The sequence below is a fragment of the Maylandia zebra genome, linkage group LG5, assembly GCF_041146795.1.
Source record: "Maylandia zebra isolate NMK-2024a linkage group LG5, Mzebra_GT3a, whole genome shotgun sequence".
Taxonomy (NCBI): Eukaryota; Metazoa; Chordata; class Actinopteri; order Cichliformes; family Cichlidae; genus Maylandia; species Maylandia zebra.
Genome location: NC_135171.1, coordinates 27019405 through 27033543, shown reverse-complemented (window position 1 = coordinate 27033543; position 14139 = coordinate 27019405). Strand labels below are relative to the sequence as shown.

Below are 14139 nucleotides of genomic sequence, written 5' to 3'. Positions count from 1 at the left end.
ATCTTCCTCCAGATATAAGAATGAATCTTTTCTTATGGACTCAAATAAGTTTTGCTGGAAAACTGAATATGGAACAAGCAAAGCTTAATACTAAACAATATATATATTAGCTGTATAATACCAGTAGGCCTGCTCTAATAGTAATTTGGTATGGCTTTGCGGGCCAAATGTAATTAGGCTGCGGGCCAAATTTGGCCCGCGGGCCAGAGTTTGACACCTATGGCCTAGAGTGTCCTGGTGCCACGTGCACTTATGGATACTCTTATGTTCGAACATGGTGTTCATTATGGCCAAACTGTGGTTTGCACGGAAGTCCAATAACAAAACACCGCTCGGGTTCAGATCCGGGAGGCCATTCCTCCCAATCACGCCCTTCCAGGTCTCACTGTCATTGCCCATGTGAGCATTGAAGTCTCCCAGTAGGACAACAGAGTCCCCAGGAGGAGCACCCGCCAGTGCCCCACTCAGGGACTCCAAGAAGGCTGGGTACTCTGAACTGCTGCTCAGCGCATAAGCACAGACGACAGTCAGGACCTGGCCTGAAAGGCGAAGGGGTGAGCCCGACTATATCTAGCCGGTACCTCTCAACCTCACGCACTAGCTCAGGCTCCCTCCCCACCAGAGAGGTGACATTCCATGTCCCAATTGCCAGTCTTGTTAGCCGGGGATCGGTCTGCCAGGGCCTCCGCTCCTGGCCGCCGCCTGACTCACATTGCACCCGACCCCTACGGTGCCTCCTGCGGGTGGTGGGCCTGCAGGAAGATGGGCCCATGGCCCTTTTTCAGGCTGTGCCCGGCCGGGCTCCATGGACTAAGGCCCGGCCACCAGACGCTCGCCCTCAGACACCCTTCCCTTTCCTTTGTTTTTTTTAATATGTTTGAAGTCTCCTATCTTTAAGCTTGTTTTTATACTTAGATACAAAAAACAGAAGAAACTCCTTTACTGAGACATTCAACAGAAATAAATCTGGTTTATTTTTAAGGGGGTGTGCCATTTATATTAATACCTTTTTTTCCATTTTAGACTAACAGCTTTATATGTCCACAGGTCTTCAGCAGCAAGGTATATTTCGAGTTCCAGGATCCCAGGTCGAAGTCAATGATATTAAAAATGCATTTGAAAGAGGTTAGTCCCAGGTCACTTAGCCATCTACTCTTGATTGATTTTAAATTTCGTTTTGCCCACCTCAGAAACCGCAGTTACTCTCACAGGACTCTAAAGTGCAAATAAAGAGCCTGTGTGCCATATGTAACCCTGTAATGGACATGTAAACCATTTAATGCATAATACATGAGATCAGCATCCTAAATGAGCAAACATAACTGCACTCTTAATGCATACATTAACTTCCGAATTTGAAATGTATATTAAGAATCACTGCTATCTTACATGAAAGTGAGTGCAATGGATGAATACTGAGTAGACTGAAAATATGCTACATCTACAGGAGAAGATCCACTGATGGATGATCAGACAGATCATGATATTAACTCTGTGGCGGGAGTTCTTAAGCTTTACTTCCGGGGGTTGGAAAACCCCCTGTTCCCTAAAGAGCGTTTCGCCGACCTCATATCCACTACCAGTGAGTAACATTCCAGGAAAACATGTGGAATATGTTTTATTTAGTGTAGCACTCTGTGATTGTTGTTGTTTATTACTTTTAGAGCTTGACTCTGGTGCAGAAAGAGCTCATCACCTTCAGCAGATAATCGTGACTCTTCCGCGGCCTGTGATCATCGTCATGAGATACCTGTTTGCATTTCTAAACCAGTAAGTCTCGTCACTACAAATTTTCCGGTGTGCAAAATTAAAATAATGATACTTACTGGTTCTGTTTTCCACAGTCTTTCCCAGTACAGCGATGAGAACATGATGGACCCCTACAATCTCGCTATTTGCTTTGGCCCCACACTGATGCCCATACCAGATGACCAAGATCCTGTGGCCTGCCAAGCACATGTTAATGAGATCATTAAGACAATCATCATCCACCATGAGGTCATCTTTCCAACCCAGCGAGAACTGGAGGGACCTGTGTATGAGAAGTGCATGGCTGGAGGGGACGAATACTGGTAGGTTCAAAGCTAGGTGTCCAAAATGTGCTGTGTTTTCTGAGCCATTAACAACTTGGCCTTGGAAAAATAGCACCATGTAACATTTTCCACTTCCTACCCTGGCTCTAAGCCATTTTGTACAAGGCTGTAGATTTTACACTCAATACTGAATTATCTTCTTAGACAGACACCTAATAAAGGGTATTGGCTTTTTTCTCATAAACACAAGACTTATTTTCTATAGCGACGCTAGCAAGTGTTGTTTATTTAAAGACTGTATGCACCAGCAATATGATTATTGAATAACATCAATAATGCCTTTCTTAAATGATCCAACTGCTAGAATTAACCCTTGTATGGTGTTCGGGTCTGTGAGACCCGTGTTCAGTTTTTTTCAAAAGAAAAATTAAACAATTAATTATTTTTTCACGTGTAAATGTGTTGTGTCTTTCCACTCACTCCACTTGATTATAACTGATTTATTTATAACATTTTATATAAAAGAAAAACGAGAAGCACATTAATTCATAAATGTGATCTAACAAAGGTAAAGGGAAAAAATTAACCATGTTTGCTGTTCATATGTCTTGTAATTGGGATGAAGTAAACATCTGTTGAGTAATTTAACATAAAATTGTTTGATAGTGTTAATTTGGAAAGCCAAAACTCTAGCGGGTCCACCAGACCCATGAACACTGGCTGAGTAACAAAAATACGAACACCACACAAGGGTTAAAGAATGAAGAGTAGCTGTTCAGTTCCTTGTTAAAAGGATTTATCCTGATCAGTCATTTAATTGGATAATATGAATCTCACATTTAATGTAGTAGGTAGTTTGGATTTTGCTTTAATTTGGTGTATAAAGTGTATGTTTTAGAGGTTTCCAAAAAATACATGAAAAAATATGCATATAGAAAAATTAAAAAGGCCAGGATCTTTTTTAGCTTTTCATTTGCATGAACAACATTTGCAATAAAAACTGACACTTTATTAGGCACAGTTTGCTAATACTGGGTTGGAGTCCCTTTTGCCTTCCGAGCTGTTTTATTATTCATGGCATATCTTCATTAAGGTCCTGGAAGATTTTGGTCCAAGCTGACATGATAGCATCATGCAGTTGCTGCAGATCTGTTTGTTGCACATCCACGATGCGAATCTCCCATTCCGCTCTCAAAGACTATCAGATTAGGATCAGGTGACCGTGGAGGCCGTTTGACTACAGTGAATTCATTGTCATTTGCAACATAACAGTTTGAGATGATTTGAGCTTTGTGACATGGCATGTTATTGTCCCGAAAGCAACCATCAGAAGTACGCTGTGAAGGCTGAATATGGTCAACAACAGTACTTAGGTAGGCTGTGGCATCTAAATAATGCTTAGTTAGTCCTGAGTGTCCCAAGAAAATGTCCCCTACACCATTACACCACCAGCAGCCTTAACCGCTGACACAATGCTCTGATTCTGACCCTACCATCTGAATGTCACAAAAAACATTGAACCTGTGCTGATTAAAAGATGCTGATTTGGTACTGACAGGCCCAGAGTATCACAAGACCCATCTCTTATGCTATTACACCACCTGTTGATACAAGGCACAATGGACCAATGCTTTCATGTTCCTGGTGCCAAATTATGACACTACTATCTGAATATAAAGGAAGAAAGACCAGGAAATATTTTTCCAGTCTTTTGTTGTCCAACTTTGGTAAGTCCACATGACTTGTAGACTTACTGACAGGAATGGCACTAGGTGTGCAATCACTGATATTTTTTTGGATACCTTGATTGTAACAAGTACTTATTTAGGATGCTGTTGCCTTCCTACCAGCTGGAAGCAGTCTGACCATTTTTCCATCACCTCTTACTGAATATTTTCTTTTTTGCGGATCATTCTCTGTAAACCCTAGCTGTGGTGGGAAAATCCCAGTAGATCAGCAGTTTCCGAAATGATAAGACCAGCTGATAAATCACGTAAATCATCTTTCTTTCATGTTCCGATGGTTGGTTTGAATGTCAGCAGGTTGTCTTGACTGTCTGCATGCCTCGGTCTATTGAGGTTGCTGCCACATGATAAATATAATATTGGTCTGGTAATTAAGGATTCCTTTGTTATAAAAGGTAATGATTGAAGAATAAGAGTGCGTAAATGGCTCTTATTTTTTTCATTTCCTTTTCTGCATCTCCTCTCTCCAGTGAAAGCCCCCACAGTGAACCAGGAGCTCTGGATGAGATTGACAATGGTACCGGGCCTAACACAAGTGATGATGGTGAGTCAGCAAACACATCAATCCATTGTGAAGACAGCAGCTGGATGTTGAGAAGCTGACAGAGAAAATAATGAGATTTCCTCTGATCTTTTTTCATATGGCAGAATTGGAGCAAATCGAAGCCATAGCCAAATTTGACTACGTGGGCCGAAGTCCAAGAGAGCTGTCCTTTAAGAAGGGAGCCTCTCTGCTGCTCTACCTGCGAGCTTCTCAGGACTGGTGGGAAGGGCGACATAATGGTGTGGATGGGCTGATCCCACATCAATACATTGTGGTACAAGACATGTAAGTTAGATTTATTTGAGATCTTTATTTGGCTACAATCCATCTTTTCATGATTCAGATTCAAGTGGTAGTTATTCTGTAATTCTGCTAACAGACAAAGGGTAACAAAAACATAACCTTTGTGGTCGAAGCAATTACCCTCTGATCCACAATTTGCTAAAAAGAGATTTTCTTCGAATGGACACTCACTCAGGTCACGTATTGAATGGAGGCCTTTAATTTCTTAATAGCTTCTTTTCTGATAAATAGTAGGCAGGTAACAAAATTAAAGCTAAATTAGGAAGAGTAGTGATTTATGCAGAAAAGGACCAAAAGGACAGAGTAATTAGTGGTTAATGTTTCCCTTTAAAAGAATGGGCTTGGTAGGTACAATGCTGTGGTGTTTTTGTGCAGGGATGTGATTATTAAGGATTCTCATTTGATTTTCAACAACTATAATGAAAGAAGTTGAAGACAGTGAAACTGCCTGAAACTGCAGTTCCCTATTGACTTCTAGACACTGACTCCAAGGAAATTACAACTCTGTTACGTCGGCTTTGGCTTCAGAATCAAGCACTTACAGTTCTGGCTTTAACAGATTGTATACTTTGTACAAAAACTCAATGAACAGTTGCTTTAAATGAAATGGGAATGTAGTTATCAATGATTCATTCATCAAGAAAAAAATCTTTAAAAAAATTGAACACAGAAATGAATTAACAGTTCAAACACTGCAGAACTCCTTATTTAGTTTATCTAGCAGACTACTGTCAATTATTTTCTATGTTAAACATGAATAAAAAAGCGTCATCGATATGCATCTGTATCAGGGACGACGCGTTCTCAGAGAGCATTCATCGGACTGAGAGTGAGACCAGCAGTGGGCCGCACCACGATGACAGAACCTCATCAAGGAATGAGCGTCAGTCTCCTTGTGAACACACACCTGAGAACCGCTTTGGACCAGCATTAGGAAGGTAGTAACAGTTAGATATTTGGGATGGACTTGAGAGAGGAAGGACATTGAATATTTATCCAGAGCAAAGAAACTGAAACTATTCACGAATTAAATATCAATTTCATCGCCTCTTTTTAGGGTGCGAGTGCGATCAGATGGCGCTGCAGCTCCACGCCATAGGAATGGCGCCGACAGCCTGAGCCCCACCAGAGCTGCTGATCTACCCCCCAGGGTTATGCCTCGCCCCCAGAGTCCACACAAAATAGCTGTCAGCAGGGGTCTAACTGACAGTCCCGAGAAACGCCGTCTCACCACATTTGGCAGTGCTGGCTGCATCAGCCACCCTGATAGAAAGGCGTTTGTCGACAGCCACTCTCAAAGATCATCACCAAGCACCACCCGGCATGCAAGTTTAGGAGACCACAAGGCTCTTGAGACCGAGGCACTCGCTGAGGTGATTAAAATCCTTAAAAGCACATGCAGTTTTTAATATAGACTTTTCTTATTTTATTGTATAACAAACATGTACGTATACAACTATCCTATATGTATGGCTTCTCTAAAAAGGGAGCTTCCTTTTATTGCTTCATCTGAAAAATCATAACTGTATCGAGGCAAAATTAAGGAGGAAAAAAATCTCAATTCTCGCTACCATTCCTAAATATTATGTGCATCATTAGCTCTTTGATGGGTACCAAAACATTACACAGTTGGCAAATAAAATTTTGGGTTTAGTTTTTCCACCATCACATAAAAAGGCTCGAGCTCTGAGGAATAAAACTTAAAATAGATTTAGCTACTCTCTGCTTGGTTGCTTGACATCAGTGTCTTTTGTTTTTTCCTCTACTTATGCTTCTCAGGATATAGAGAAAACAATGAATACAGCCCTGCATGAGTTGCGTGAGTTGGAGAGGCAGAATGTAGCCAAGCACGCGCCTGACGTTGTGCTCGACACATTGGAGCCGCTTAAGCACCCTGGTGGAGTGCAGGAGGTGTCTGCCAGCCCTCTCCATACCATGGTGATCAGGGATCCAGATGCAGCCCAGCGACGCAGCAGTAGTAGCTCCTCATCTGAGACTATGACCACTTTTAAGCCCGCTCTGTCAGTCCGTAGACCAAGTGCTCCTTTAAGGCCCCCGCCTGTCAGACCTGTTCGACCGGCTCCTGTGATTGGACAGGGCCAAGGACCTCACCGCTCCAGCAGCTCCAGTTCGTCTGGTTTGGGCAGCCCGAGCATTACTCCCACTGACAGGGTCTTCCCCAAAGCACCGTCTCCATCACCATCCACCTCCTCTTCTTCCTCGGACAAACAAGGTAACATGTAGCTCCAGTCAGACAAGTGGTTGAAGAATGCTGTGGATACAGAGTGATTCAGATTATCATCATGTCCCTTCCCCTTTTTTTGGACGGCAAAAAAAACATTGACACCCGATGAATATTTACCACTAATCTTGTGTAGTGTAGGATAGGTGCTTGTTTCTGCCCACAACATCCACTCTGTTTCCACGTGTGTTGGGAACAAGTCAATGTACTGTACTGCAGTGATATGTTACGCAAAAATAGGATTTAAATCTATGAGAATTATTTTATAGTAATGCTGTCATGCTGAATAGCCATGCTGGGTAAAGGGATGCACTGGAAAATGCTTCTGTTTACTGAAACACAACAGAGAAGTATCTCAATGAAATGTTATTAGGTTACAAAGATGCCATGAGCGTGTTCTTTGTGAGTGGTTTCCTGCTCCATTATAAAGAGAATACTTAAGGGAATATTTCACCACTAATCATGTAGACATCTAGTCTGTGGTGGTGGTTCATAATATTCCTTTTATATACCATTTATATTGAAAGAAGTTGTCTCAGCAAGCCTGTCCCACAGCGTCACAGCATAAGCAGACAGACAGACAACATGGCTGGATGGGGAAAACACAGTGGACCTGTCTCAAACTGCAGTTTTTCTAATGACCACTAGATGCTGGCTCCAAGGAAATTGCAGCTGTGTAATGTTATCATGGGCTTCGGCCCCAAGCCGTTAAAAGATTCTATACAAAACCTCTATGCACGGTGGCTTTAAATGAAATCCTCCAAATGTTACCTTGAAATGTAAGGAGCTGGGTAAAGCTAAGAAAAAAGTGTTGGTGAAACTCCTGGCAGCAGACTGATTGGCAACTAAAGCACAAATGGGCCTAATTGGCACCAGTTTGCCAGCTTGTGCTGCTGCTTCAGTCTGGCAAGTTTACGGCCACTGCGATGGTAGTCTCATTGTCCAATAGCCTGTGTCAGGCAAAGTTGTGTCAGGCGGCAGCAGTGCAGCTCCTCTTCTCCCTCCATTTGTTACATTTCCTCAGCAGTGGACCAGGACTGTTATATACCCACTGTGATTCTAATATTTGATAGTGTCCACTCCGTGTCAGGACTGGGAATCTGTTTCTAAAGTTACTTCTTAATTCTTATATATCAAAAGAAAAGTAAGTGATTTCCTTAGCCAAAACTACTTTCTCTTTTTTCTTCATCTGTTAATGTCAGAATGGGCCAGAGAGTAGCAAAATAACCTGAAGTACAGTAATACAAATAATACCGAAAGTTGTTGTGACCATTATAGATATGCTGTGCCTATAATTAAAACAATGAAATAAAGACAAACATAAAAAAAAGAGCTTATATTATTGTCAACTCTCTATATTAAAGGATTAGCTGTGTTACCTCAACAGACTCTCGTACACTTCAAATGACTAATGCACTTATACAAAAAACACTACAGGGAACTGTGCTGCATTTGTAAGTTTTGTGTTTTCATTTTGATGAACTTGTACTAGGAACATGATATAGCACATCATCATTGAAGCTTGTCAAGCCTCGTCTAGAGTACACATGGTCACTGCAGGCTGTGCGTACGTTTAGCCAAACTTGTTTACTGTTGGTGATATTTGTGGTCCGTCTTATGAGGATGATCAGTATATCTTTAATGTGTAATAGGTACATCGGAATGAATATATACATATTGTTAAAGGACGCTTGTAAAAGTAACATTGTATGATAGAAACAGGATATATTATCATCTCTAGTGTGTAGATTTTTGTAATTCTTACCCTTGCACAGAAATTGGTAAAACAATAAATCAATGAAACCTCCCAGAAATGTCTTCAATGTCTCTGTGGTGATTTTGAGTTAAAAACAAAACAATGTAGATGATCGATATTGAACAGTAGCTGTGTTGCAAATGCACCTCACAAAATGTAAGTAATGCAGTGACTTTATTTCTTTGTAAGAAATGAAAATCAACATAATGTATAATCACTTTGACTTAAATGCATGTACAGTGGAAATGCTGTAACTATAGTTGTGTTGCAGGGCCATCTACTGGCTGGCATGGATTATAGTGCCATCCTGAAAGGCTAAATAATCACTGAAAGAAAACATTTGAAACTGCAAACATACATGAAAGATATAATGCAACATGCGCTGACAGTCAATTAGTGTCAAATGTATTTTCTTTCTTTTTATTTTATCTTTAGTCATTTGATGGTCAGATCCACATGGTCAGATCCCTGCAATGATATCTCAGTATGTTTTTTTTTTCAATTTTTTATAATGAATGTTCCTTTTTGCACTAGCGACAATCTTCTCACTGGATTAATGTCTCATAACTATAACATATTAGTAATGGTTCACGGTTAATGTTTAAGAAGCCATTCAATGACCACATTTGTCCTGTGGATGGAGACATTGTGCTTCTTGGGTCCTTGAAAGGAGACTGAAATGCTCTGCCGAATTGAAAAGGTTCAAAGAGTCTCCTTTTATTGATATGCACGTGTACTCAGAGGCCAGCCCAGTACATGGAAGTCATCTTCACTGCGGGAAACACACAACTTATTTTCATCCAAAGAGTTGCGAGACAAATTTGTAAATAATGCAAAGGGATGAAAACCATAAAAAAAAGTGAAAAAACAAAAAAGAAGTAAGCATACTAGCTTTCCACCTTTTCAAAAGCAAAAACTCTCTTTTCCCCCCATATCCTGATCAAGATGAGTCTGTTTTGCTTCTTCCATAACCAGCACTCAGTGTCAAGTTTAATTCACTTAGGTGTGTTTATTGAGATTAAAAGTGGGAATATAATCAGATTGTGGCCTTAACTGAGGCCTGAATGCCTGCCAAGAGCGAATGAACAACCTGTAGACTAACACCCAGCTTTCCGGCTATGGGTTCTTATTTCAAAAGGCCTTTTCATTGATGTTGTTATATGATTAGCAAGGCCACCAGAGTCGAACCAAGCACACAGTAAAGTATTTCCTGGCAATACAGTATTCAGGTCCCCCACTTACAAGTGTAACAGTACGTATGAAACTTGAGTGAAGAAGGGAGACGTACGTTTATTGGAGCATCACGTGCTATTTTACAGTCCATATTTTGATCATTTAGACTTGATGATACTCTGCCTAAAACATGAAAATTTAATTTCCAATGTTAGAACACATTTTTAGTTCGAAGGTGTTTTTAATTTTCAATATTAAATAAACGTTTCTGTTTTTGCTCTCAGTTACAGTAACCTTTTGTTGCCATGTTGGCCCAGTATTCTTAGTTTTCGTGTGTTTTGTATTTTGTTCTTTATTTATGCCTTGGTTCCTAGGTTGTTCTGTTAAGATGTTCCTTATTTGATTACCCCCTGTGTGCCCCTCTGTGTATCTGTGAGCCCTCGTTTCCCCTCCTTGTGTTTTATTCCATGTTTTCCCCAGCCCGTTATGTCTGTGCTCTCCCCGTGCTCTCTCTCCTCCTGTCTGAACCTCTGTTTACTTCCTGTTTTACTTTGACAGTCTCTCGTCAGTATGTGTCATGTTGTGTTCGATCCTGCCCTGTCTCATTACGATTATCTGTGTCAGCTGTGTTCCCCGTGTGTCCCACTTCCCTCGTTAACCCTCTGTGTATTTATGGCCGCGTCTCCCTCAGTTCAGTGTCGCGTTCTCTAGAGGTGGGAATCACCATACATCCCACGATACGATATTATCACAATACTTAACGCACGATATGATATTATTGCAATTTTTTTTAAATATTTTGCGATATTCAGATTCTGTACATAAAGGTAAACTTTATCAATATTCATTTTATCTAATATCAAAGTCTCGCACTCAGTTTTTCTCTCATTTCAGTCAGTTTTATTGTTGACAAACTGAACGGTTTGTATTACAGTCTAGTCCAACTTAACTGAATGCAACCATCTGGTACAATTATAGCTATTCTGAACTATGCAATTTATGAAAACTATGCAGCCCCTTCAGCAACCGAAGAATTTTAAAGTAAATTAAAACAAAATATAATTTTACATTAAATAAAAAAGTTTTAAACTTAATTAAAATAAAACATGTCTTAAATTAAAATAAGTAAACTGTCATGTTTATTGCTGCCAAAAAAAAGTTAAACACATTTGGACAGTGAAGGAATGTCAGGATTCTTGCTCAGAAAAAGGATCAACATGCTCTGAAGTCAGAGCACAAAACCTTTTTTTGTAACAAAATATCGACTTCTGCTGTCCCTGTATCGATACATTATTAGCAAACAAAATATCACGATACTACACAGTATCGATTTTTTCCCCCACCCCTAGCGTTCTCCCTCATGACTGTGTGCCCCTCTGTGTGTTTCCTTGTGAGTCAGTTCCTTTATGACTTCCCAGTTTAGTTTCATATTATTTTGTATCGCCTTAACTTCCGTCAGCAATAAAACTGTGTTTTGAGTTCATTCCTGCCTCCGTGAGCTTGCGTTTGCGTCCTCATCCTGCCTGCACACAGCCTAATCATGACAGTTAAGTAATGTTTTGTATAGGTATATTCTGCCTGCATAAGATTATTCTCTAAAAGATGCTCAGCCTTTCATTCCTTGCACTTACAAGGAAAGGAAGCATAATGTTACACAGTGCATTTCTGAGGTAAGTGATTTATTTTCAAATTTGATTTCACTTCATTAGACTGCTCAATTCTACTAAGATTTTCAAGTATGGTCAATTAAAACTATGCAGGAGTTTAATAATGAACAATTGGAAGCAAAAGTAAAAAAATAAGGAGTCGTCTGTAGCAGATTTTCAGCTTACTACACCACTAATTACCTCACAGCCACTTAAAGCTGTCTTGAGACCCCTTGCATGACACCTCTGCTGTCCTTAATGAGATAAAGTAAGTCTTTTGTGCAAAGAAAGCATGATTTCTGGAAATAGTTATCCATGTAACTTGTGAACACTGGTATTTTGAGTAGTTTTTGATAAGTGAGAATTATTTCCTTCCATTTTCGTGAGGTAATGTTTCTTTGACCCCAGAAGGAATCTCAGTTGCTGTTTACTTAAGTTAATCTGACACTTCATTCATTATGGCGATCCAACTTGGAGTTAAAACATATTTCTATCCAAAGTCAATAAGCAGCTGTAAGGCACCAGACTTGTAAGGTGCACATATCTTGCTTAAAGTCTTTGTTTTCAAGAAATAAAACAATAACTGATTGACTATATAAAGCAAGAGTGTTAGAAGTCGATTGTTTTTATAGTAGTTCCTACGGTAGAAGTTGTGTGGGCTACCAAGAGAAAAATATGGACTGTGTGTAAGTAATTGGTTAAATATGACATAAATAGTGAAAATAAAGTGTTTGCTGATCATATCTTAATTTCATCATGAATCCCTTTTTATTGGTAAGAAAATAAAATTAATAAAAACTTTACAATGTGGAGGTATTTTCTTATTCAGTGAGTATGCCAAGGTAACAACACTGAAAACAGCTATATTAAATTTACAATCGAATGCATATAGCAAACTTTAACTGAAAGGTGCTTCAGCATGAAGCAGATTGTAACCTAGTTAAATATTTCCTACACTTTCCATCCCTGGAAACATCTGAGATAAAAGTAAAAAAACCTTTACTGTGCAGAAAGGCAGTAAATGTTGCAAAGTTATTAATGTATCAGGACACTAAAGAAAATCTTTTATCTTTCCCTTATTGAGTCAGTGCTTTCATCTTCTATGGCTTTCTTAACCTTAAAAAACTGGAACACACTGGCTAAAACTGTAAAGGTATGCTTTAAGATGTCTTGGGCCACACTTTATCAGCTTTAGCAAGTATATGACATGATGGTCCTTTAAAGGACTCAAATCATTTTGGACCTTCAGCATCCTTTACATATTAAGTTCCAGTTCCTTTCTTTAAACACGTTTTGAATCCTTTCCCTCATGGTTCATGGTGATAGTGTAGCACATTTGCTTTTGTACATCACATTGTATAATATATATATTTTGTAGGACCACTCTCTGCAAAGTAAACTTCCCCTGGGGCACAGTAAAGCTTTATTCTTCTCTACGCACCTCTAAATGTAAGAAGGAAACTTTGAAAATGGAAACACACGCACACGCATACACACACACGCACGGACACACATACAAACAGACACACACCCCTGAAAATGTGTAGTAATGTTACTTTTCTGTTCTCTTCCATGGGAGAGCAGTGCAAATACCAGTGTCATATGATAAAATCCACATCTCTGTTTGATCAGTGCATTTCTAACAAGCTCTAAGTGACAGGGAAATGTTTTTTATTCATACACGTGGGTGGAAACTGAAGGAAATAATGAAGGTAGCTTCGAAACTAAATCGCCAGAAAATACTTTGTTTTCCATTTGTCCTGCAATGTCACACATCTGACTAGAGTAAAGAGAACAGAGAACAGCAGCACATACTAAATAAAACAGACAGCTCTTAACTTTTTTCTTTTAATTGCATGAATTGTTACATTAACTGTACCAGTCTCTCATGACAGGTCCACACTTTCCAACTTCCACACCAATAAAATTTCCTTAGTCTATAGTTTAAACTAAATTTAATTAATGGCTGACTACAGACAAACCAGGCAACCATATAATTTACCTCATAATTTAACCAATCATCAGTCAGCTGCTGTATTCACTCTGTTTCATCTACCTTAAAATTAGCAATAAAAGTAGAAATGCTTGCAAAGGAATGTCTTGTATTCAAAATAAACTTTTCTAACAGAAGCTGCACTACGGTCAGAGACTAAAGTGCTAATAATGCTCCTATAATAGTAATGAGGAAACTAGTATAATTTGAGGATGATGCATCTGAAGGGTTGTGGAATTATCAACATTCATTGAAAGGCTAAAAAACATTTTTCTTCATACAAAGTGGCAAAAATGTTTGTGTTATTGTGTGTAATTTTAATGGGAGGCATGAAATACAGTAAAACGAATACAGAAAAATGTACAGCGATGCAAATACTTCTTCCTCTTGAGACCCCTGTGCACGACAGCATTTTCCAACTTGGAGGGCGAGTTGATAAATGCTGGATGCCCACTATATTTACATATATTTCTGTATCTTTGTACTCTGCGTGTCCACTTTCTGCAGTATATGGATGTATACTGTATTTCCTCTTTGATTTTTGATCTTTTCAAACAACTAAAGCCCTTTATATGCCATCCACTTTTGTTTTTATGGATTGGAATTAGTCAAGAAGACTGGAGAGTGGGAAGTGATCTAAAGCTGTTATAGCAGTGAGAAGACAGTTAATTACAATGACACACAGGTCCCTAACAGATTTTTTC

At 39.4% G+C, this 14139-nt stretch overlaps 1 protein-coding gene across 2 annotated transcripts in view; it reads left to right on the top strand.

Annotated features, from left to right (window-relative positions):
• LOC101475929 (SLIT-ROBO Rho GTPase-activating protein 3) overlaps positions 1-8685 on the top strand; it is a 37112-nt gene extending 28427 nt beyond the window's left edge. For both annotated transcript variants that reach the window (XM_076884143.1, XM_076884142.1), the window contains exons 14-22: positions 1048-1125; positions 1448-1582; positions 1665-1770; positions 1845-2072; positions 4249-4322; positions 4427-4607; positions 5417-5563; positions 5683-5998; positions 6405-8685. In XM_076884143.1, coding sequence (XP_076740258.1) covers positions 1048-1125; positions 1448-1582; positions 1665-1770; positions 1845-2072; positions 4249-4322; positions 4427-4607; positions 5417-5563; positions 5683-5998; positions 6405-6869 — 1730 coding nt within the window. In that variant the 3' untranslated portion in view covers positions 6870-8685. The remainder of the gene's footprint in view (positions 1-1047; positions 1126-1447; positions 1583-1664; positions 1771-1844; positions 2073-4248; positions 4323-4426; positions 4608-5416; positions 5564-5682; positions 5999-6404) is intronic.
• The last annotated feature ends 5454 nt before the right edge of the window (positions 8686-14139 follow it).